General features: G+C 42.7%; 1 protein-coding gene across 1 annotated transcript in view; it reads right to left on the bottom strand.

Moving 5' to 3' along the window:
* Window positions 1-23544, bottom strand: part of LOC143423638 (uncharacterized) — a 122301-nt gene that overhangs the window by 75889 nt on the left and 22868 nt on the right. The window contains exons 3-4 of the mRNA XM_076895124.1: window positions 5169-5237; window positions 5034-5085 (exon numbers count right to left, since the gene is read on the bottom strand). Of these exons, the coding sequence (XP_076751239.1) occupies window positions 5034-5085; window positions 5169-5237 (121 nt within the window). The remainder of the gene's footprint in view (window positions 1-5033; window positions 5086-5168; window positions 5238-23544) is intronic.

Raw genomic sequence — 23544 nt, 5'->3', positions numbered from 1 at the left:
CCAGCCTCCGAGTTTTACGATGTCGTTGCTGGATTTTATACCGCGACGCCGCGGTCCGCCGATGAGCAACGACTCGATTTACACGTCGCTTTACAGAAACATATCCGCGGAAACGAGCCGTTCCGCGGCTAAATTCGCCCCGACGATCCTTTTGCTTCCCACGATGGAGCTTTCGACGATGCTTCGCCCCCGTTGCGCCAAGTATCACTGGTTTAGAGTCTCTCACGGATCGATTTGCCCTCCCAACGTCTTTTTCGGTCCCCGTAATAAGAGATATTAATTGTTTGGAGATTTTATTTTTACCTTACCTTATTGCTACAGGTTTCAATTGGATACATTATTATGCATGCATATTATATATTAATAACTTCCTATTAATTATGTATGCTCGCTCTGATATTAAATCCATGACGCGGCTCGCTGAAATATTCATTTCTGTTATACGAGACAGCTGAAACTTTTGTATAAATACAGTCATCTAATAATAATACTTTCAACTAGAGTAAAAAATTAAATTTTTTAATAAATTTACAAGTGGAATTTATTATGCAGAGAGTGGCATTTCGTAATAGCGGATAGTCTTCGCATTGAACTGAGGATGACGAGGGGTGAAGAGGACTGTAGGAGAAGTGAATTTAACGACAATGTACGAATCGAAGTGATCGTTTTATAAGTGTAGCTTACGAAACATTCAACGTCCTACGTTCGTTCCTTTCTTGAATCCCGAACGGAAACGAAAGCGAGACGCGACGTCGTTTGTCTCGTTATCGCCGAGCCTCTCGAGTTAGATCGGGAATCGAGGAGCCGATGCTCGCTGTCTCTCGAGGGACTATTTGCCGCCTCCTTTCTAGCCGCGTAATTTCGATATTTATCTTCATTAGCGCGGCCTCGCGTTAACGAAGGTGCACGCGCGGAAATTGGTGACTGCCGGTTTCGAAACGATGTCTCCGCGAATCCCTCGAGAAAAGTTTGTTTCCCTCGAATCTAGAAATGGAATAGACGAATCGGATGTTTTCGAAAGGGTGCGGTGCTCCGGTTCAGAGTATACAAGCAACTGCATATTCTACAATTTTCAATATTTCAGGAAATTCAGAACGTTATAAAAAAAAAAGAAAATATTATTATGTATTCTTTTAAATTTCAATCCTTTCTCAGGAATTTGCATTTCTTTTAACTTGATCTTTTAACTTGATTTTTTCTTCGACACAAATAGATAGTTTTATTATTTTTTGTTATGCTCTATTAGCGCATTAAGTGAGTCATATTGAGACTATTCTATAGTAACGCGACACGTACACCTAGGAGTGGTATATAATGAAATTACTCCAAAGTTAAATCAAAATACCTATAACGAACAAACATGACTACACTCGCGAGAACAAAGTAAGCTAAAATATTCTTCTGTTAGTAACGATGTTTTTTATTAAATTAAAACCAAAATTTTGAATATAATAATGAAAATTTATTTAATTTACTACATTTCAATAGTTGGTGTTACCTGAAAAATATGCCTTTTTAAGGGTGGTGGTGGCGGCGGTAACACCAAGTATCGAAATGTAATAAATTAAATAAATTTTCAATTTAATAAAAAACGTAGCGTACTTTGTTGAAGGGGTGATTTTCAGATGACACGAGAAAGGGTAACCCTCATCCTAATTACAATCAATATTTCTCCCTAAAGCTCTAAATAACCGTTGACATTCATCAATTAAAATTAAAGCAGAAGTGTTGGTAACTCACTCAACCAACAGCGTAGCGTAACGATACATAGACGTACGAACAAGATCAAACGGGCTAAACTGTTTAACATATTCATCATATTCCAACTCGAGACACCGCGTTAACCACCTGTGGCGACGCAAAGGGTGCAGAGTGTCGAGGAAGCAAACAACGAAGAGGAGGCCGGTGCAACGCGAATCAGGTATAGGTGAAAGTCGTTATCCGTTGAGTTAACCGAGTGAACCGAGACCGAGAGCACAGGATCGGGATAGTCCAAGCGGAATCGGTTCGTAACAGGAGAATTACCATGGCGAAGCTACTTCGGTCATTAGAGGGCAGCCATTCACCGCGATTACGTTTCGAAAACGGAAGTCGTGATGAAACGACCGCTCGAAGACGCGATCTCGCGTGTTGCCTCTCAGCTTTTCGGTTCTCCGCGTTTAACGACCGACGATCTCCTCCTCTGGATCTGTTTCTCGTTCAATTACGGTTCCTCCTGTTCTATCATTGTCATTTTTATAATCAGAGAAAGTCGACCAATTGATTTCTTTTATTCGAGGGCTTCTTTTTCAAGGCAACGTGGTCAGAGTTCTCATATGGTCAAGTTTCTCGATGCGTCTTTTAATTTGCTTGCGACAGAACAGAAGCATACAAGTATTAAATTTTAAATATTTCAGGAAATTCGAAATACTACAAAAAATATTATCATATTATATATAACGTTTTTGATACTTGTAGTAAGAACGCAAACAAATGTAAATAGGATTTAAAAATATGTTAAATGTTTTGTTATAGAGCAATAGTCCGGTTAATGCTTATTGTCCTGCGTACGATCAAAAAATACACACGTAAACTTTGTTCCTAAATTCCTATAGAAAATTTGTTTGCTACCTTTACAATAAAATTAAAGAAATAATCGGGGGAATAATCTTGGCATGTGCGATAAAAAATCGTAGAAAAAATCATTTTTAATCAATTTGGAAACGGGATTTTGAATCGTGTGCTAGATAAATCAGCCACCAGAGTGTTGCAACGTAAATGTTGCGTAAAAAGGTAACAATATTACATGTAGCAACACATTAAGTAATAACTCAATCCTCGAGGCCATCATTATCGTCGCCTCGCGTGTCTCGGGACCGAGTTCCGTCCGCATTTTCGTTCTGGGCCCGAAAACCAGCCCGGAGCATTTGCGTAAACGTCCCTTCTGACTATTCCTTAATGTACGAATCGCATGACGACGACATTTCGCTCGGAAGGGACCCATGGATCGCTCCATGGTGCTTCTGGGAATTGCTGTAGAACCAATTAGCCACGGCTCTAATTCTTTGTTCCTTTGTAAATTTTTACAACCCCCTTTGCCTCTTTCAACGTTTTGCGAGCCCTCGTCTTTCTTACGTTCATTCATTTGAACTCCATGGAAGACAATCAGTTACAATATATTATACATTATCGTACATAATTCATTTTTTAGGCCAGCCACGAGGTCCAACTCAACGAAAGAAGAATCCTAAATAAAGTTAAAACTATCCCATAAATTAAATGTATAATTATTTTACGCAGAAGAAGTAGAAGTTAAGGGAATCGCTAAATTAGAAATCGTAAAAACGTCTGGCAGTTTTGGTCATTTCGATGTATATAGGATCGAATGGAGCAAAGACATTCCTGGGTAGATTCAGAAAAAATGCCAGATAGTCCGTAACAGTCCATGTTTCGTCCACTTTTTTCCCCGTCTCTTTCCACTTATCAGGTGAATCGGTACACGGGGCACCGGTAGACACGCCGGGGAAAACGTGTGCCGCGTAAATGACCGATCTACACGACACGTCGCGCGTGCCATTGGCAGTGAAAAACATTTATGGAAACGTGCTTCACCTTTTACGAGTGAAGCCACCGATTACTTAATCCCTTCGGGGAGAGAAACGGGGGACAAAAATGACGGGCCGTGAACGAGCTGGGTCATTGCCGGCGTTCCCTCTCGCTTAGGGAAACACGGATCGATGAGATGATTCGAACCGGCCGGAAAATTGTCTCCAATTTACTAGCGTCGCCCGCGCGGCTGCCGAGAGCACGATTTCTACCTGTTCCGATTTTTGTCCGTACACTTTTCGATTCTGCCGTAACAATTCTCTTTTCAATTACAATTGCAAAGGACAGGCAAATAGATTTTCCAGAGACAGCGACAAAGTAGAATTCAGGGAAACTGAAACGCGGAAGAAGAGAGTCGAGAGAGAGAGAGAGAGGATCGTAGGAAGTACCCAGCGGAGACAAAAAGAAAACGAGAAGGTCCTGGCCCCCTGACAAGTGGAAAAATAAAAGGGTCACGCCGTGGACACGGCCGAATGATGAATTCACGTTCACACGTGTTTTTTTACGACCTGTTTCGATCCTAATCGACGATCTTACGTCACGGATGCAAAGTCACAACCGGTTTTCAGAGAGCGAACGGGCCTTACGAACTCTGTGTTTACACGTAACGTGCGTCAGCCTCGGTCCCTTTTTCTCTCTCCATTTATAATATTCCTTTCCTAGCCTTCTCTCTCTCTCTCTCTCTCTTTCTCTCTCTCCCTTTTCTTTAGGCAGCCAACCGTCTCTTCTGTTGCTTTATTTAAAGATAAACTTCTTGCCAGTCAGATGAAATTGTCTCGCGAAAGACTGTCTGGCACTGTGCGTATATGGTTAGGCAAATAGATCGTCCGATTTCGCGTCACTCTTCAACTGTTCCTTTGTTCCTTTCGGCTTCGAACATTGATTCTGTTACCATCTTGGAAAGCTAACCTATCCTAACTTAACATTCCGATGGATGCAACGAGATCGGTAGTTGCAAATTTAAGAATATGAATTTCTACAAATGAAATAAAAATCTGGACTTTGGAAGAGGAAAGGAGAAAACGCGGTTCCAGAATCAGCCATCTGTGTTCTTCGTTTCGATCCGGAACGAAAACGGAACAAAATTCGTCCGAAAAAAAAGAGACAGAGAATAACGATACAAAGGAAGAACCGGGAGAAAAAAAAAAAGAAAAAAAAAGGAAACGGGAGTACGTTCCATTCTCCGTGTCGTCGTTCACCTCTGTTATTTCAATATCCGCGAATGGCTGCGCTATCGAATATTGAGTGCCAATATTTGCGCGCTGCTCTGTCGACGTTTATTCAATGGCCAAAACGTTTTTCAGGGTTGGGTGCGGGCAAAGGTTGACGAAGAAACAGAGACGGGGAGAGAGAGAGGAAGGAGGCGAGGAACACGCATAATTAAGCCATTCCGCGGTCATGGATTCACGACGATCGAGCGATTTAATTAGAAGAAGGATGCGACTCACCTTTCTGCAGCTGGCCGTGGTCCGCATTCATTTTCGCCTGCAACAGAAAGTGCTGCGCTTCACTAAGTAGAATTAGCACGGGGGCCGTGAAAATTCCGGCTATTCCGCTAAAATATGTGCAAGCGGTTGGCTCACCTCGTAACCTTGTTTCGCGCCCCGTCCGCCGCCCCAATAGTCGCTCTCCTTGTCGTGGGGGTTGCATTGCTGGAACAGAGAAAGAGAACGGAGTGCTGTTAGTTTTCGACGAGAGGCAACGATAATACGTATCCTTTTAAATTTTCGATTTACCTTCTGACACAATTTTTCACTTTCTCCCTTCAGTCGTTTCTTTTTTCCACACTTTATTCGTCGATCTACACGATACGAATCGATGAAAAGATTATCGATTTAAATATTTTTCTAGAAGTACAGAATAATTCTTTGCATCTTGACGAGTCGTATTAATAATTACAATAAATGAGCCTTAGTAATGTTTCGAGTAAAGAAGGAACGAAATATTTTCGGACAAGATAAGAAATTGGAGAGTATAATATGTGATGGCTGCTGCATGATAATTTGTTTGCCAGTTATTTGAGAAAAACGGCGCAAAGAGTATTCGATAATTGATTGAGCGTCATTGCAAGGGGTGGATGGCGTGAAACCGGGGCTTGGCAAGGTGGAGGAGTGTGATACGTTGGGAAGCAGTCGAAGCAGCGACCTGGCCGAGACTGTGGCAGAGAGGGTTGGCGATGGTAAAGAGGGCGGCGAGGGGTGAAAAGCACCGTCTAGACACAACACAGACGAGGGTGGCGGACCTGCCCTGTGACCTTGGACATCACTCGGTCTTCTGCTGAGATAAACAGTCCGACCTTACAAACTGTCTCTCCCTATTACTCGTATCGTAAATATAAGCACATCGAACAACGAACAGTAACACAATATTAAATAAAAGTATTAAATAAAATTCAATTAACATTTAAAATATTTAATAAGTCTATAATAATTTCAAATAAGATATTTCACGTTTCTTTTGTTGAATTGCCAACAGGATTTGTTGCTCGTGTATCGATGCATCGTCAAAACGAAAACTTCACCCCCGACAAAAAGAAAACCTTCAATCGTCGCACTGGGTGTCGGTTAATCGAGGTTCCTTAAATCTGTCAGATTTGTCCCGGTGTAAATCAGTCGCTGACCCACTAATTGTTAACCAGAGAAACTCCGACAAAATCGGGTATATCCAGGATGAGAAACCAACGAGACTAGTTGAAATAGGGCGCGGAACACACATCTGACAAGCGGGACCTCGGGAACGCTAGAAACATGAAGGGATGACCCCGTTTCCCTTCTCATGACCTCTTAAACGACAGTCAGTCGTGCCACCCTTCGTGCAGCCTTCCGCAACTTCGTGGACCTTGCGCCCGGTCACGTATACTCTTCGAAGGACTCGGAACGGGCGCCGTAAAGTTTATGTCGATAGAAATATTGGAGGCGTTATTTAAATATATTACAGTGTATCAGAAATCAGCTCTTCTCTAAGAACGATCGTTATAAACGTAGGAGTATCATATTAAAATGTAAAATCGATGTTATTAACTGTACTAATTCTTAAATGTACTTGCTGCAAAACGAATAATGAAACGAGTAACGTGCAACGTATTATATATTAACGCCAATACTTTGATTTAACAGCGAAGCATAGGAAATACAATTTTGAGCATCATTTTGCAACAGAATTAAATTAAAATTATTCATTCTCCGATTCTCATTCTCATCTCATTTAGAGTGAAACTTTTGCTGTGTATTCCATGAGGAAGGTTCAATTACGATATTGAAATTAATCAAATAGACGGATGAGAAAACAGATCTATCCGAGAGTTAGTGTTACGTAGTGAGACGTTATTTTCAAGGAGCACGAAAAAAAAAGTCTGCGTAAAATAATTTTCTATACAAAGAAGACAGTAAAATAGCTTTCGAAAGTCATAAGACTGATCGTAAACCAATGTCCGAATTGATCCGTCGATCGACCCAGTTCAGTAAGTACGAATCGATAGTCCGCCATTCGGTTGGACCGAATTTTACGCCCCTATAAATCCGAGGGTGTTGGACCGATCCAGTAACCGAGCGAAGGGACACCATAAGGCGTCGAAAGGGCAATGCTTTCGTCTGTCGCTCTACAGGTGGCTCGTGAAACGATCCGATTCTTGTGAGAAAGTTTGAGAACGTGAAGGGATATGCATTTTTCGAGCGGGGGTGGTCAGCGCGGCCCTAACGCCGGGTAAAACTCACCCTTTCGCGAGCGACGAGATAAAATGCTCTCGGATATTACGACGCGATTCGTGGATACTATTATTGAATAAAACTTTCAATTCCCATTCAATCTTATAGATTTACTTACATCACAGATACTTACATTACAGATTCGTTACAGACATATAAACAAATATACGGTAACTCGATCTTCAAAATTGCTAGTATTCCTTACGAGTGTTCAAATTACGAATTTTTTTGAATCAGAAAATAATCTAATTTCCATGAAAACACTTTACGACAACTTATTCTATCCTTCTATACATCTATTAAAACGAAATTCTACTTTTTTTTATTTCCGAAAGAAAACACCTGGAGGTGAAGAGTTTTTTCCCATCGGAGGAAAAAAATTGTGAGCATCCTCAGACGTCGTCCGGAAGCTGGCACCGTCTACCGATTTTTATTTTCTATTTTGGAATCGGAAGTCAATGTAGAGAGCAAGGTGGAGGAGTCAGTGCGGGGAAGGAAATCGTTCTCCGAGCAGGGAGAGACAGGATCATCCCTTAAATCCGCCCGTCTGCTGGCAGATGGTATCAAGATCGGTCACGTGACACTTAAAATTGGATCCCCTAATCAGAGGAACGAATAATTGAAGAACTTCATCCCGTGGCCGTGCTTGCCGACCGCCTAATGTCACGCTCTGACATTTCTGTGACATTTCTTGCGAGGGTTGCTGGCCGAAACCTTTACTCCTTTAAAACGTATCGATCCTCGAGTATCACTCTATGCAGAAGAACTGCGCCTCTAACGGTCATTGAACAGCGCGGTAGGAATTTATTAATTCATATCTGGACAATGAATTTATTCAGAAATGATTTGTTAAAGACCGCAGAAGCGAAAAGAGCATTTGATCTAATTAACAATTAACGATGATGTAATTAATAATCGAATATTTCAAATGGTGATCTACTTACGATAATTCTACACTAATTAGAAATGTGAAAATCTTACGCTAATCGATAGAATTTTATTCAAACATTGCGGATAATTGTTGACGTAATTTTTCGTTTTTATTAGGTTTCAAAACTGTTGCAAACGAGAACTGCTCAATGGAACAGGACCGACAATATCAGCAAGATTACGTATTAATTGTTCAACTAAATAAACTGATTCATTTAACCTTTTAATGTGATATATTAGCTACGATGTAGCGTGTCTTTAGAAAAAAAGTTGTTTGCTCGTCTAGAAGTACTCGCTGTCCGCGGCATTATCTGCTTTAATTCTGTTTTGCCGGTAGCTATCTGCTAAAATATCGATAATAAATGTCAGCGACGCACTTCCGAAGGATGTTTTAATTAGTCGGTAATAATATTTAAAAGCAACGATAACAATGTTTAAAGTAAGGTAAAAAGTACATCAATAAGAAATCTCTGTATGATACGATGACTAATTGCTTAAAATAGTACTTATTAACATGCTAATCGTAGTTAATCTGATTTTCATTATCAATCTGCACGACATATTATGCTAATCGTGTTTACAGAAAATTTACTTGTACGTTTTAAAGTTTCAGATATTTATATAATATATCCTTTGCGTCGATTAATAAACCTTCTTTTGCTGCTTTTAATTTGATTGCAAATCTGTATTAATGAGATTAGTAATAACCTAACGAGATGTGGCAGGTTTTAACGCTTGAAAATGTGTTTCTACGAATCACGCCGACAGCTTTACCTACGTATAAAAAATTAGTTACAATCGTAATGTCTTTTAACGCGATGTCCTGTAACGTAACGCGAGCGGCGAGAAATGCGTGCTATCGATCGAGGTTAGCCAGTGTTCACCGATAGTTATTTATATTAAGAACCTGGCTGCGAGTAATCGAGAGAGTTAGTAGTCTAAGCACGGTGGAAAATTTGCCGAATCGAGGCCTCTTCATCCCTAAATCGCTAAACCTCCCGGAGTTCGTCGGATCGAAATGCCAACACGATGATCACTCTCCTTCGACCCTCGATTCTTCGTGGACACGAAACAGGCCCTTCAGAAAATTCAACTCGATAATTTCCATCGAGTCGGAAACGCAACGCTGGGTGGAGGCACGGGACGGGCTTCGTCCGATCGAGCCCTTACGTCCACCGGGCGAAAAGGGTGGCTCGGTGGAGTCGAGCCGTGGGTGGGTGGACGGAAAAGGCGAAAAGGAGGGAAAAAATGGGAGTACGTGCTCCACGATCCCCGGATTGGTAATCCAACCTACCACGAGCAGCTCGAAGGGAAGATAAAGAAGGCAAGGAAAAAAAAAAAAAAGAGAAAAGAGAAAAAAGAGAAAAGAGGAGAAAGAAAAAAAGAATACATTTTAGCTCGCATCCAGGCGCTGCAGCCGCCCTCTCCTCGCTCCTCTCCTCAACTCCCTCTCCGTCCGTACGTTAGTGTAGAGGTGGTCGGGGCCGATAGTCGAGAGAGCGTCTCGATAGCAAAAGGACGCCGACGCCTGGCGTCGGAGGGTGGCCGGGGAAAAAATCACAAGGACGGGGAAGGAAGAAGGGGGTGGTTGGTCGGCGGTGGTAAGTAGACGAACAGAGAACCAGTAACATGGAGGGACAGAGTGGGCGAGCGGGAGGGAGGGAGGGAGGGAAGGACGCGCAGAGAGGAAGAAAGGCAGGAAGATCGAACGAGAGCAAGAAACGGGGTGGATGAAAAAGAAGGGAAAAGAGACAGAGATAGAGGGCGCCCCGGGCGTCCCTGGAGCCGCGGGGGTTGCGGGCGAGGACGAAACGACCGTCCGGGGGAGGGAAAAAAAGGAGGTGTAAAAAAATAGCGGAGCCGAGGAAACGGGAGAGAAAAAATCGGCCAGTCTCTGGGAAGGAGAACGAGGGGCGGAAAGATAGAAATGGAGGGGCAGTGGAAGGATGTCGGGCAAGGGGCGCGAGGGTAGAATAAAGAAGAGAGGCGCGATCGGAATAATAGCTGATAGCGTGGAAGGGTGAATTTCGTTCCTCTACCAACGGGACCAATTGAAAGTGACCCTTATAAGAGTGTTTTCTTTAAAGGATAGATCATCGCGCTCTTGTTTGTGCAATTATCGATTGTAATCTATATTTCCCTGATTTTCCGTCAGCCCGTTTTTAATCCTTCGTACGTACCTCGCAACACTTTAGCTTCCACTCCACTAACCAAAAAATAAGAAAATTTCGAATAAAAGTTATTTCCAAGTGCAAAGAGCTCCAATTCTATATGTTCCGTTCCTTATTCGTCGACTACACGAACTAGAAAATTTGTTTCCGTAAGTGAAGTTCTTTTCCAGCAATACAACACGACGAGGGAGTATCCAACTGGGGACGGGGTGAAGAAAAGCAAAGGGTACGAGGACCCTAACGAATAGTCCGTGCAACCCAAGAGAGTAACAACGATTCATCTGTATAACAAACCCATCGACCTCAATCGTACAATCCACTCCGCGCCATGAAAAAATGAAAAACCAACGAATGAAAATCCATATAGAAAATTCGAAAAATGCTCGTCCTCAGAGGGGGTCGACAAAGAGGATCCGCGCGTTCCCGGTGTCCGGTCGGGAGATAGACGTCGCGCCGGAGGAACGAAACGTGCGCGCGGTGTGTCGGTTGGTCGAGAGGATGGGTTGCGGGGGTGAGTCGCAAAAAGACGAAAGGGAAGAAAGCGCGGCGGCTCGTAGCGGCGAAGGAAGAAAAAGGGGAAGGCGAACGCGGGCGGGCAGGAGCGGACGAAGACAGAGAGAGGCGCGGGTTGGGTGGGAAAAGTGGGTGGTCAGGCGAGGGAAACGGAGAAAAAAGGGGGACGGAAAGGGATGAGAGGAAGCGAGACGGGGGAGTGAGAGAGAGAGAGAGAAGGATCTACACCGTGCACATGCGTGACCGTCCGTCCGCGTACGAGGCGGCGTGTATTGATCAGCCAAAGAGCGCCACGACGCCGGGCGTCCTTTCTGCGAGCCTTGCTTTTTTCGGCACGACGGCCGAGGGTGGAGGAGCTGCTAGATACTGGCGGACGAAGGGGGCGAGTCCGCCGTTCTGTCCCGTCGAAGAGGAGCGAAGGAGGGAGGCAGCGTCGCGACCTAGCCCAACTGGAGACCCCTCGTGACGTCACCCACCCCTTTCTTTATCTCTCGCCCTTTCCCCCCCCCCCCTCTCTCTCTCTCTCTCTCTCTCTCTCTTCCTCGAGGTTACTCGTGGTAATTTTCTTTGGTTCGCATCCGTGGGACGTCGGTCGCCGTTGACGTTCGTTTCAGAAAGTTTGAATTTCTGCTGGCGATGGAAGGATTTGATGGGGATAGTTTGGGCTGATGATGTCGTCCTTAAACGAAGCTGTCGATGAGATTTGTCAATGAGATTGTAGTGGAAAACTGTGAGGTTCGGAGAAACGATAACGGTGAGAGAATTCGATTGGAGATGGTTTGGGTTTTACATGGCCTGCGTTCTCTGGTTTAAATAAACGAAAATGCAATTTACGCAAAATCTGTGTCCTGATCTTAAAGATGTATCATTGAAACATTGTCAACGACATATATTTATAAAAAACTCGACTGTAAAATTCGTTAATCGCACCATGCATTCTAAGGTGAGTAAAATCGTAACGAACGATAGCCGATGGAATCCTTAATGCATCCTATAAGGAGAGAAAGCTAGAAGTTCGTCTCGCTTTTATCGAATTCGAAGTTTCTCGAACAGAGATGCTCGCTTTGGAAGAAACTTGCCACTACAAATATCACGATTGTAAGAAAAGAAAAAAGAAGAAAAAGAAAATAAGAAGGGACACGGTCGGTGCAAGTTAGGAGGATTTTCGTAGCAAGTATCTCCAACAGGATGCTCACCTGGGGTGAAAGTTAAAGCTTCACTTTCACCAAGCGCGTATTCTCCGTGGAGCACGCTAATCAAACGAACGGTAATTGTTTAACGAAATTGTAATAAACGTCGTCGTGGAAACGCGGTTTGAAATTCCTCGTTAAGGAAAAAAGGCTACGAGCCCCGGATATTTTCCATGCTAAACACCGGAAATTACGTTCCATCGAGAACGAGCTTTTTCCTTTAATTTTCCCTCCTCTGTTCTCCCCGTCTGCTACCCTTCTTCTTCTTTATTTTCATCGCCTCGTCGACTAGAAAGCAAAGAAACGTGCGCCGCGAGACCGGGCTCGGGAAAGGAGAAACTTTCCAAGTTCCTTCGCGAATTTCATTTCGTTAAAGACTCTCCTCAAGGAATATGATAGCGCCTTTTCAACCCTCTTTAACTCCTCCTCTGCACCCTTTGTTTATTTAGTTTCTCTCGGCGCTGATTCAATGTTTTCTTCGTTAACACCAACTGTGCAAGTATGTTGCGTTCTCTCTCTCGAATAAGATATTAAATGACTGGACAAATCCTCTTCGTGTATACATAATGGAAAGAAAAGATTAACTCATTAAATACCTTCCCATTAACATTGATATAGAACAATTTCAATTAATGCGATTCGTTCACGAAAAGATTCGCAAGTCACCGAAGAAGTAAGTGGGTTAGCTTGTTCGATTCTTATCAATCTTTCATAGTTTATGTCGTCATTGAATCGACGCAAGCATCTCCAATTCTTCTCTACAAACAAATACGTACCAAGCGTGAAAATACTTCGAAAGAGAAGATACTCAAGCTTCTACATGGATTCCTTTGGTAGACAGTGGACACGTTTAAAAAAAGCGAGCCTCTCTTCGTGAAAAATTAAGGAACATCGCTTGATCTTACGCGAGATCCCTTTTAACTCCCACTTACAGTCAATGGGAGATGCTGTGGGTGAATTTGTACACTGATCTAAGGGGGCTTGAATGTTCCAACACATGAAACATACTTGTCGAAGCTTCTTTATTATAATGATATTTAAACGATGAACAATAAAGTGGAACTAAAATGTGGACCATTAGAACTCACATTATGTAGAAAATAGTAGAATTTATAAACTCTAGTTTATCTTTTCAACTCACTTCACCTGTCATTCTAAGAGAGAATCATTAAGGAGAGTTTTCGAGATACTTAAAGAAAAAAAAATGAGAAAAATATTTATCAAGAAACCCCTTTCGTAACGCCTGGCTCACACGTTTCGAGTCAGCGATAACTTTCCTTTGCCACCCTGCTCGACCCTTCTAACGACGCTCCAGATACAAAGGTGGGGATGCTTCTGAAGGAAAAAAAAAGTAAAACTCGCCGTCGGAAAAACGGCCCTGCTGTAAAGAAGCCGAGCAATCGGCACTTTGCTTGGCAAAGTGCATCCACAGCGTGCATCCCGGCGGCTGACGAGCCGATCCGATGTTTGGAGAGGACTACTTAATTCTTAATGCTTCGGAAGGACCCTCTCGTGTTTAACTATCTGCCGAGGATCAACAATTTCCTGGATCCGTCCTCGAGCGCTGGATCTGTCGCGACGGATTCAACGTCCGCCGCTGTTCGATCGTGCGATCCGGTGCTCCAACGGAGCTTAATTGCGCCTCGATGGAAAGATAATGGACAGCTTTCGCAGAGTCCTCCTCGATGTTCTTTTATTCGTTCACTCCGTTTTGACCGAGGGCAGCGGCAACCCTCGCTTGGTAAACATCCTGCAACGTCCTATTATAGAGGACCGTTCTTTAAATTCATTCCAGCTTGCGTGAAAAAGCCACCTCTCGTCTGAATTGCCTCATTGTTACATTCAAATATCTCGAATCTTTATGATAATCGTTGCATTTCCCATGAATTTCATTTTGTAATGTAATCAAACTTTCATCGAATTTGTTATTTCTGGTCTCTGCGATTCATTTATATCATTGTAATAATTGTCTAAATGGAAGGTATGTCCAGGAATAACTCGCTGAGAAAAGAAAACTAAAATTATACGTAATTTCATAAAAATATTGGTATTTTGTTCATGTATATAGGGAGGTACAGGATTCAGGGTTGTTCTGAAAGGTGTCACGCCGGTCGAACAGGTCCCGCGTATACCCGTTCGCTGCCGCGGCCACGTGTGCCAGTGTAACCCTTGAAGAGGCGGAAAGAGAGAGTTTTGCCAGCTGCCAGCAATTTATCAGGACCCTCGGCTAGCCGAGTGGAACTCAGAGGCCTTGGCCGGTCGATCGGAGCCTCGTTCTGTCACGAGACGAAACACGACGCCTTCGTGGCCGCTGCCCCGAGTCTGTTCACCCCCTGTTCGTTCTGGGAAACGCCAGTCCACGGGGACCCACCGGATCGTCGGCTCTGACTTGTGTCATTAGCGTCGGGCTCGCTCGCTATAAGTCATTAAGATGACGACCAACGAGGCGATCAGCCTATCCGGACAGCCCTCTAATGCCAGCCAGGGACCCTTCGGTGATTCTGATGGCTCGTATGTTTTCTACGCCAGCCGTTAAAAATGTATAACGCCCTGATAATATCTTCCCGCGTTGCGTCATAGTGCCAGTCAAACATTTAATATTACCCAGCGTGGTGGTAAACTTTGAATCTGGTAGACGCATCGCGGAACGGATCGTAACTGTGGTTCTAGCGATTTTTAAGGATAGCTCTCTGTTTAAACACAAAATTTAACGTACGGTATATTTCCGGAATAATTAAGATATTTTCAAAAGAAATTGTACAAAATTGTACGAGGCTCTACGAACTGTAAAAGAATTCGAGTTTGGAATAATTTCAGACACGTATTCAGGATATATTAAACGAACCTAAGTTTCGAGATGGAAGAAAAAACGATGACAGAATCGAGCAGAGTAATTATATGGATATCAATATTGCTCTTAATCAAGCTACTGGTCTTCCAACGTACATAACTTGTGTAAGTAGTCGAGAAATAAGAGATCGGTAGGGTGGCACAGTTGCCAGCATCATGAATCACGGAAACGGTGTGCACCGAGTAATGGAATACGCAAACAACCAACAGCAGCCGATAAATTGTCCGCGGAACGCGGAAAATTGAATAAACCAACCGTAATAAAATGAAATCTCGACATGGACAAACATCGAAAAATGAAATTTTTCAGGAAAATCACATTACCACGAAGACGATATACAGGACAATGTAAAAACGATAGTCTTTGCTAAAATTAACTTAATAAAAACACTAAAAATTTGACAATTGCGTATAAATTGAATAGTATTAAATGCGTCGTTCTACTTTTTAATTTCCCGTATCAGCCAAAACAAGACAAAACACACCCTCCATACGGGACAGAATGGATAATCTCGGCTCGAAGATCTTCCACACTCCTCCCACTTGATTTACAGCTATCTAAGACGCACATGTGTTCCCACAGGGTGTCACGGCCGTATCGCTTTCGGTGGCTTTTTTCGTCAGCTAGGCCTAGAAACCGGAGAGAGAGAGAGAGAGAGAGAGAGAGAGAGAGAGAGAGAGAGAGAGAGAGAGAGAGAGAGAGAGGATAGAGAGGAGGGGGGGGGGGACGGGAACCCGGAGTAAAACAGAGAGGGTGGCGAATGGGCAACATATGTGGTTCGCGTCACGTTAGGCTGTCCCTCTGGCACCTCGACCGTGCGCTGACGAAACACCAAGGGCGGGGAATCAGGGAGTGATAAAATTCAACAGTTGGCCCCGAATTGGTGGTTCTTCTCTCCCTTGTCGCCTCTGTCTCATTCGTTTCGTGGAGACACCACCGTTCGCCCGATAACCGATCGGCTGGAATTTACGTGACTTCTGACCCTTCCTCGGAGACCTCGGTGTTTTCCTCCGAAAAAGTGTCCGGTCAGTGAAATGGTCCAAAGAAGACGTGTCTCTTAACCATGAGAACGCTAACGACGCTACGGAAAGTTAACCCTCAAATATTAACACGGATGAAATTCCATCCGAGCGGCTCTTGCTTTTTTCCTTTTCTTCCGTTGCAATTCGTAACGTTAGAACTTCAATTTTAAAAAGTAAATTTATAAAAAAGTTTATGGATAAATATCATCATTTCGAACAATTATGACGACAATTTTCATCGCCATAGCAATAATATTATACTTTGAATCTCCTCGAAAGGAAAAATAGAACGAAAAAGTCAAAAGATTGAATTGAAACAAATAGATATAAAGAACATTGGAAAATTGTAAATTTCTTTCTGTAACGAACAAATTATTAATTAAAAGTGTCATTTCATTTTGTTTTCCGAAAGATACAGAACATAAAAATGATAAACTAATCTTTTCACCGCGATCAATTCAATGAAATAGAAAGCATTTGAAAAGCTCACTTAACCTACACCGCGCACAGGGATAGTTTGACGATTTGCATGAATTTTGAACGGGCAGAAATCCCCAGTAATAATCAGCGAATCACGTGTCAAAGAACGCGGAGGCAGACGAGACACAAGGTACGGTAATCGGATCGCTGACCCAAATGAAACGAGTAGAAAGAGGCACGGTGTCACGGGGGGTGGAACCGCAGAGGTGGAGATCTGACCCAGACGAGTTTTTCCGACGGTTTCCCGGGGATTTCCTATTTTTCCCGGTCGTAACGTCGGGTGGTGGGTCGAGTCTGCAGACAATTCGCAGTAAAATTTTTACAGCTAACCCCCTGTTCACCCCCAGAACCACGCTGCGCCGCGGTCTATCGCAGGCGGCGACGGCGGCGACGCCGGCGGTGGTGGTGTTCCAGACGCGCGGAATGGCCGCGTCCTGCTCGCGGAAACCCATAAACCTATACGTCTGCCCTCCAATCTCCTCGAGCTTCGCTGTTTCGTCGTCCGGGAAATATTTTATGTCGTTCCGACGTTTATCTGCGATCGGAACTTTATCTTTATTTCCGCGTTGGGATTGATTCGAGGCCGGTTTATTCGAGTCTGAGCGGAGTCTTTACGAGCGCGCCTCTCTCCCTCCTTCTTTCTTCTCCATCTACCGCTGTGGTTGCCCTTTAAGGGAAAGTTCTCGGTTTTCCCTTTTTTAACCCCATTTTTGTCCCTCGTCTTACTAGGTGAAATCTGCGCGGTAACTCACGAAACCGTTTGAAATTTTTAATATCCAAATGAATGAAATAGAATTCAGATTAATATAATTTACTTTCAAAAGAGTTGCAAACAGTTGTGAAATTTTTTTTCTGAAAATGCAATCTTTCAAAGTCAAATTTATCTCGCTCGTAAAACTAAAAATTTAATGGAACACGTGTCGTTCTTTAATTAACCGAAATCAGAGGAGTTCGTTTATCGATACGTAATCTCTGAATCTCTCCAAGAAAAGATCGTTACAGCTCGTTCTCCTAGCTCTGTTCGGTAAAATGGAAGTCGTTCGGTGATAACGCAGCCGTTAGAAAGCAAAATGATACTAATGAGGATAAGTCTCTTGTTACAAAGTGTTCATGGCATCGTGTTTAACCGCTCGAAAGGGTGTTGCGGTCCACTTACGAAAATGTACACCGCGTTCAATTTAACAATTTCCTCGGCGTGAATATCGAGGGAAACAGTTTAATTGTTTAAACTATAAATGGGCACAGGCTTAATTTGAAATAACACTCAGCAGATCAATGTCGTTGAAATGTTGACTAAAGAAGAATCCACGAAGAATTTAAATTGCGTGTTGCACCCTGTTGAAGAATTCAAGCACGGCTATGCCCGCGTAAATCAATTCACACCTCATTAGGAGGGCCTTCACAAGCCATTAGAAAAACACTTGGACCCACTCATGCTGAGAAACGGCCTGTTTTCTATTCATCGCTGCAACCACCATCCAAGAACAATAAACTATAGTAACACGTATGCCGACTGCTTCCATAAAATTAAATGCTTCGATCGTGGTAATAAATCTCTCAGAGTCGAGAAGAAGAAAAGATAAAACTTCTAATATTTCACTGGCATGTTTGAAAAGATCAATTTGTACGAAGGTGATTAAAAAGAGGACAATTTTTGGAGAACCTTTAATATAACCTTTAATTATATATATATATATATATATATATATATATATATATATATATATATATATATATATATATATAGATGTGTATGTATATATAATGTTAATATCTTTTCATAATTACTGTATGACATCGGTGCTACATGTACCTCTAAAGATAAAACATTCTAAAACCAAAAACCAATTTCAACAATAAAATAATTTCAATTCGAACAATTTTTCAACAATATCCTAAACAGCTACTTGAATCCAGATCGTGGATCATCCATGTCTCAAAGAGGATGAGGTGAAAATCGGCACAGGAATGAAATTAAAGATAAACCCGAGGAATATCGTATCGATAAAAAAGATGTGATCCGTTCGAAGAGAAACGGAGCACCATCCAGGCGAGAATTAAACGAATATCAAGTCCTGGGACGCGGCCCCTCGTCGTAACGGTGCTTTAGGAGGGTGCAGGAGATTGGAAGTTTTAGATGCAGCCAGCAGACGGCCGGTTTTATGAGTTTCCCGCGAGCGGCACCGCGACCATTCCGCGCAGCCAGTCTCTCCACGTCCCGGCTAGACAGCTGTAAAGTTTCTTGGGTAATAAAGCACCTGTGCGGCCCGTAGTCGTGTCTATATAAAATTCATTACCGCCGTCGGATATTTATAAGCGTTATGTCATCGTCCTGCTTAGCGCGGAAACGCTTCTCGCTTTCAACAGCTCCTTCGTCAGCGCGCATCTTCCGTCTCCATTTTCAATTTCATTCGACGTCTTACAATACGGCAATCACTGCGACAAACATGAATTTTTCTGCGATCTATTCTTGTATTTTTTCGGTACCGATATAATTACAGTTACATTACTTCTCTTAAAATTGTTGCGTTACATCAAAATAATTTAGACAGACAGTTAAATCAATGGTTAAGAAACATTACTTTGTAAACTTTAGTTTGACTCGCGATGAAAATTTCACATTCGGGGGCTTCGAACTGTCGCATCCAGCGCAATAGGAAGTGATTTTATTCTCGACAACTATATTAAAATTATCAAATGGATCTCCTTGACGAAAAATGAAACGGTACCTTCGAACCGGTCGGAAATGGGGCCCAGTTGGAGAAGTCTGTTCGGTCGGAAAACGGTGCCAACGAAACGTTCATTTATATCACTGTCGGTCGAGGAAGAGAGCTGGCCTCGTATATAAAATATCCAAACGGAACAACCGCGGTGTCTCAAAGGGAACACATGGTTCCACTCGTCCGGGGGCTTCTCCTTCGCCACCATTAAATCGACTCGTACGCGTACATATTATACAGTATTAGAACGGTACGTAGTCGCGCGTTACGAGGTTAGAACGCGAGTTCATCCACTGCTGCACTACGATCGTTCTGTTGGCGTGTGATAACTCTATCTTCAGGACTATGACTCAGGGCTGCTAGTTGCTATTAGTATTCATCGAGCAACATTCGAAAGAAGAGTGGATTTCCCTATCGAGAAAATACACTTGAGTATTTCTCGACTAGCGTTATCGGAAATCACAGTGCAAATAAAATGAAAACAGCAGTCGAGTGAGCGTTCGATTGTCGAAAGGCTCATTAGTTAGCTGTAAACTGAATGCGTTCAGCCAGCCTGCAAGAAAACAAGTAGCAGGGGTAAAAAGAAAAGAAAAGAAAGGAAAAGCAGAGCGACCACGAAACGCGTGTAATAAGTGGTGGAAAGCGTAGTGAACTTAAATTACCGAGATTCGCGCGCGAGTTGGAGCTAGAACGTAATTCGCACAATTAAACGGGTGGTGGGTTGCTGAACCAGCCCTCTCTCTCTCTCTCTCTCTCTCTCTCTCTCTCTCTCTCTCTTGCTCCGATCCACACACTCGAGATCTTAGATTTATGATCGAAATCAGACAGGGTAAACGGTAGTAATTACGAGGCTGCTCAAAGCGGGACTCGAACGCGTGTAATGCGGCTCGTTTAAATTTTTTTATTCCGAGGGCACCGGATGAAAATCTGAGCGCGCGCTGACTCGAGAGCGCGTTGGAAAAACTGTTAAGGGCATAATTTTTCGTTTACATCGGGCAATTCGCGCGCGTGCACGCCTATGTAAAGAGAAGGAGAGGAAGGGAGAGAGAGAGAGAGAGAGAGAGAGAGAGAGAGAGAGAGAGAGAGAGAGAGAGTGAGTGAGTGAGAAAAAAGCACGTCACGGAAAGCGAAGGGAAACGAGAGATAGAAAAAGAGGGGGTGAGTTCGCAATTAACGTTAAAAGGTCCATGGACACTTCAAAACTCTCTCCCTCTCGTTTCCTCTTACTGTCTGGATGTATTCTACGAGCCGTGGGCGCACTCTAGTTGGCGGTTTTCAAAAAGGGCCACGTGACTACTCCCTTTAGGTCCAACTTTCCGTTTGACCGAGTTTTCCGGCTTGTATAATCTCAAGGGCGAAAGTTCTCGAGTTTCGTTTTCCTGTGCAACGACGGCAGCCAGCCCTTTCAGACCCTATTTTCCACCGGGGCTCGTTACACAGCGAATGGCGTCAAGCACGGAACGAAAGAGAGAACGTGTGTATGCATGTGAGCGAGAGAGAAAGAGAGATTTCATAATTAATTTAGAGAGATTATTAAAATCGTCGGTTCCCAGGGAAGAAAAAAAATCCTGTCTTCGACGAAAGCATCGCTTCTAATTACTCTTTTTCAAAAAATCCCTCGCTCGTTCCTTCGCTAGCTGCAAACGGGCCGTGTTAATGGTGTTCGCGAAGACTCGCTGAAAGAGTGCAGTAATTAGTATTTTCTCGTTTTTCAATCCGCTGGTTAATTTTACTAAACGTGTATTTAAGTTGATATTAATCTGGCCGAAACGAAATAGTTTCTTACGGGCTGATTGACAATGATCGTTACGTTCGTCGAGAACAATTAACCCTTTGACCTAGATACGCGGAGTATCTTTAATATGTATTTCTATCATTTCGAACGTTCTTTTTAGTCGACGGGTTCTCTTTGCAGGTGCAGTTTAGCGGTGGCGGTGGTTAAATTTTAATTTTGAGAGCAGTCCAACCGGAAGAACCGTTTTTTCAAATAGGTTTCGGAGTGGAAATTTTTTACGTCCCGATCCCGGTAGAGATTGGAATATATTTTCTGTTTCCTTTTGGGATCGTTCTGAAGATGTACTCGTGGTATCGGCGAGGTAAAGAATTTTTTTGCAAATAAAAATTCATCCCCTTGTTACCGTATATAGTGCACGAATTTTTTTTACGGACAGCTGAAATATTTTTATACAGAGCAAATAAATTCCATTTCCGAAACACCCGTACCGGACCCCGTGTTTATGTATTTAAGAGAGATTTCATTTAAAACGTGATTTAAACGTGCACGGTAGTTTCAAAGTCTTTAGCAAATTAAATGTCCGTTGACTATAAGTTTTAATGTCCCGCGAATACGCGGAAGTAACTGGCCGCGCGATTATCTGGCGAATTTACCCCGAATAGAGCGCTTTCAGGGGTAAATTCCTGATAGTTTCAATTTCGACGGAGAGTCCCTTTAAATCGTAATCTGATGGAAATATCCTGAAACGTCTGTAGCGAAATTCCTCGCAGGGTCGAACACCCCTTCGATGTTACGACCCCCGGCGAAGCGCGCCAGGGAAAGAGAACCCTTTAGCCCAGTTTCGAAGGTCAATGGTGCGGAGATTCAGGCACAGCTGAGGATTCATTCAGTGACGTACTGTTCACCCTTCTCGAAAATGTTTCGTCGCTTTGACAATAAAAAAAAGCCTCTACGTAGACTATTCTTTCCTTTCTCCTGTTTAACTATAAAATACGTAATAGTATATTATAAAGATTTCGTTTCATTTTAATTAAGAGTAATAAAAAAAAAAAATGAAATATAAATTAGAATAACAATTATATGCAGAAGTATAATTTAACGAGTTGTTACTGCAATTAAATTGCATTAAATCGTAAGGCTGCTGCGATTGTAATCGAACCAGAACGAGCGTAGTAAATTTCACAATTCATTCACAATTGAGTGTACATACCTACTATTACGCGCAAATACTGCAGTCACGCGTTTTACACCTACAATCAGAACTTCAGTCTCTAAATTCAATCGGTCGAAAAATTAACAGTGATAATTAAAATTACATATTAGAAATCATACAATATCTAAATTCAACAACAAAATTGCAGCCTGCTCCCACGTTTCTATTCCGCGTAATTGCGCTTCGTAATTGCGCTTCGTAATTGCGTTGGAGAACGCTCTGTTGCTCGATTGGTCGTACGATCGAAACCCCCGTTGCCGGGACAAAGTTTATCAAAAGCCGTCGCGAATGAATTCTTTAATAACGAGCGACGAAGAAATAGCGGCGGAAAAACGAGAGCTGGAGGGGAGGGATTAAGGTTCAGGCCGGTAATCCATTTTCCGATAAAGACACCGCGGCCTCCGAGTGGAATTCCTTCGAGGGTCGAGCACCCCTACGACGTTACGACCCTCCGTTACCGGCGCGCGGGGTGAAAGCAACCTTTTGCCCCAGTTTTCAAGGTCCAAGATGCCCCGGCTGAGAGACGGTTATAGCTTGGTTAAAGAGGAACTCGTAATTCCGCTGTTATTCCGCGGATACGATCGGGGATTGTATTCTACTTATTTCGAAACCGCAGACGGATTTCATGCAATTGTAATTCGTAGTAATGCGAAAGTGCAAATGCGAAGCAGAATAAAAAAAAAAAAAAAAAAAATTGACAAGCATCAGTCGCAGTACTAACGAACCGCAAGGATGTTATTTTGATATTCGATAATATTAAACATGCCAGACTTGCCTTGTCTCATTTCAATGAATTTATGTGAAATGTAAATCTGACTGCATAGATGTTTAAGTATGCAAGCAATATCTTAAAAGAGTTTGTCACTTTGTACGTAGAAATGCAGAAAAATGTACCGAGAAAAACAAATTTTTATACAATTCATTTCATCCATTCTCTACGATATCGTCACGTTTACATCGATGCTCCAGTCATTCCAAATAAATAGTTAGATAAAAGTTAGCTCGAAAATCGTTGTAACGGAGGGGGGAAAAATTGTTTTCGGCTATCTTGAAAAACAGATATAACAATTGTCCGGTATCCTTTTCGTTCCTCTTGGATGATACCATTTTGAAACATCACGCGGATGGACGCGCGGGAATCGGTAAAATAAAATGAAATTTGCGCACGGCAAACTGCACGGCAAATATTATTCAAGCGTAATTCCGGCGTAAGTAAATATTGGGAAGAATATTTTTGTTATGGTCTCCGTATTTAATTCTCTACAGGATATTAAAAAAGTTTGATTACAATGCGTAGATCCGTGCACGGTGTTTTCCACTGTTGTTCGTTTTATTGCATCAGTCAATTTCCACGAATTTCTCTCCATGCGATATTAACCGTGGAAATTCATTTTAAGAATGTAACGCCCGATAAATAAATGAAATCTATC

Source organism: Xylocopa sonorina, chromosome 5, assembly GCF_050948175.1.
Source record: "Xylocopa sonorina isolate GNS202 chromosome 5, iyXylSono1_principal, whole genome shotgun sequence".
Taxonomy (NCBI): Eukaryota; Metazoa; Arthropoda; class Insecta; order Hymenoptera; family Apidae; genus Xylocopa; species Xylocopa sonorina.
The sequence above is the reverse complement of the archived record's forward strand: the minus strand, read 5'-3'. Positions and strand labels throughout refer to the sequence as shown.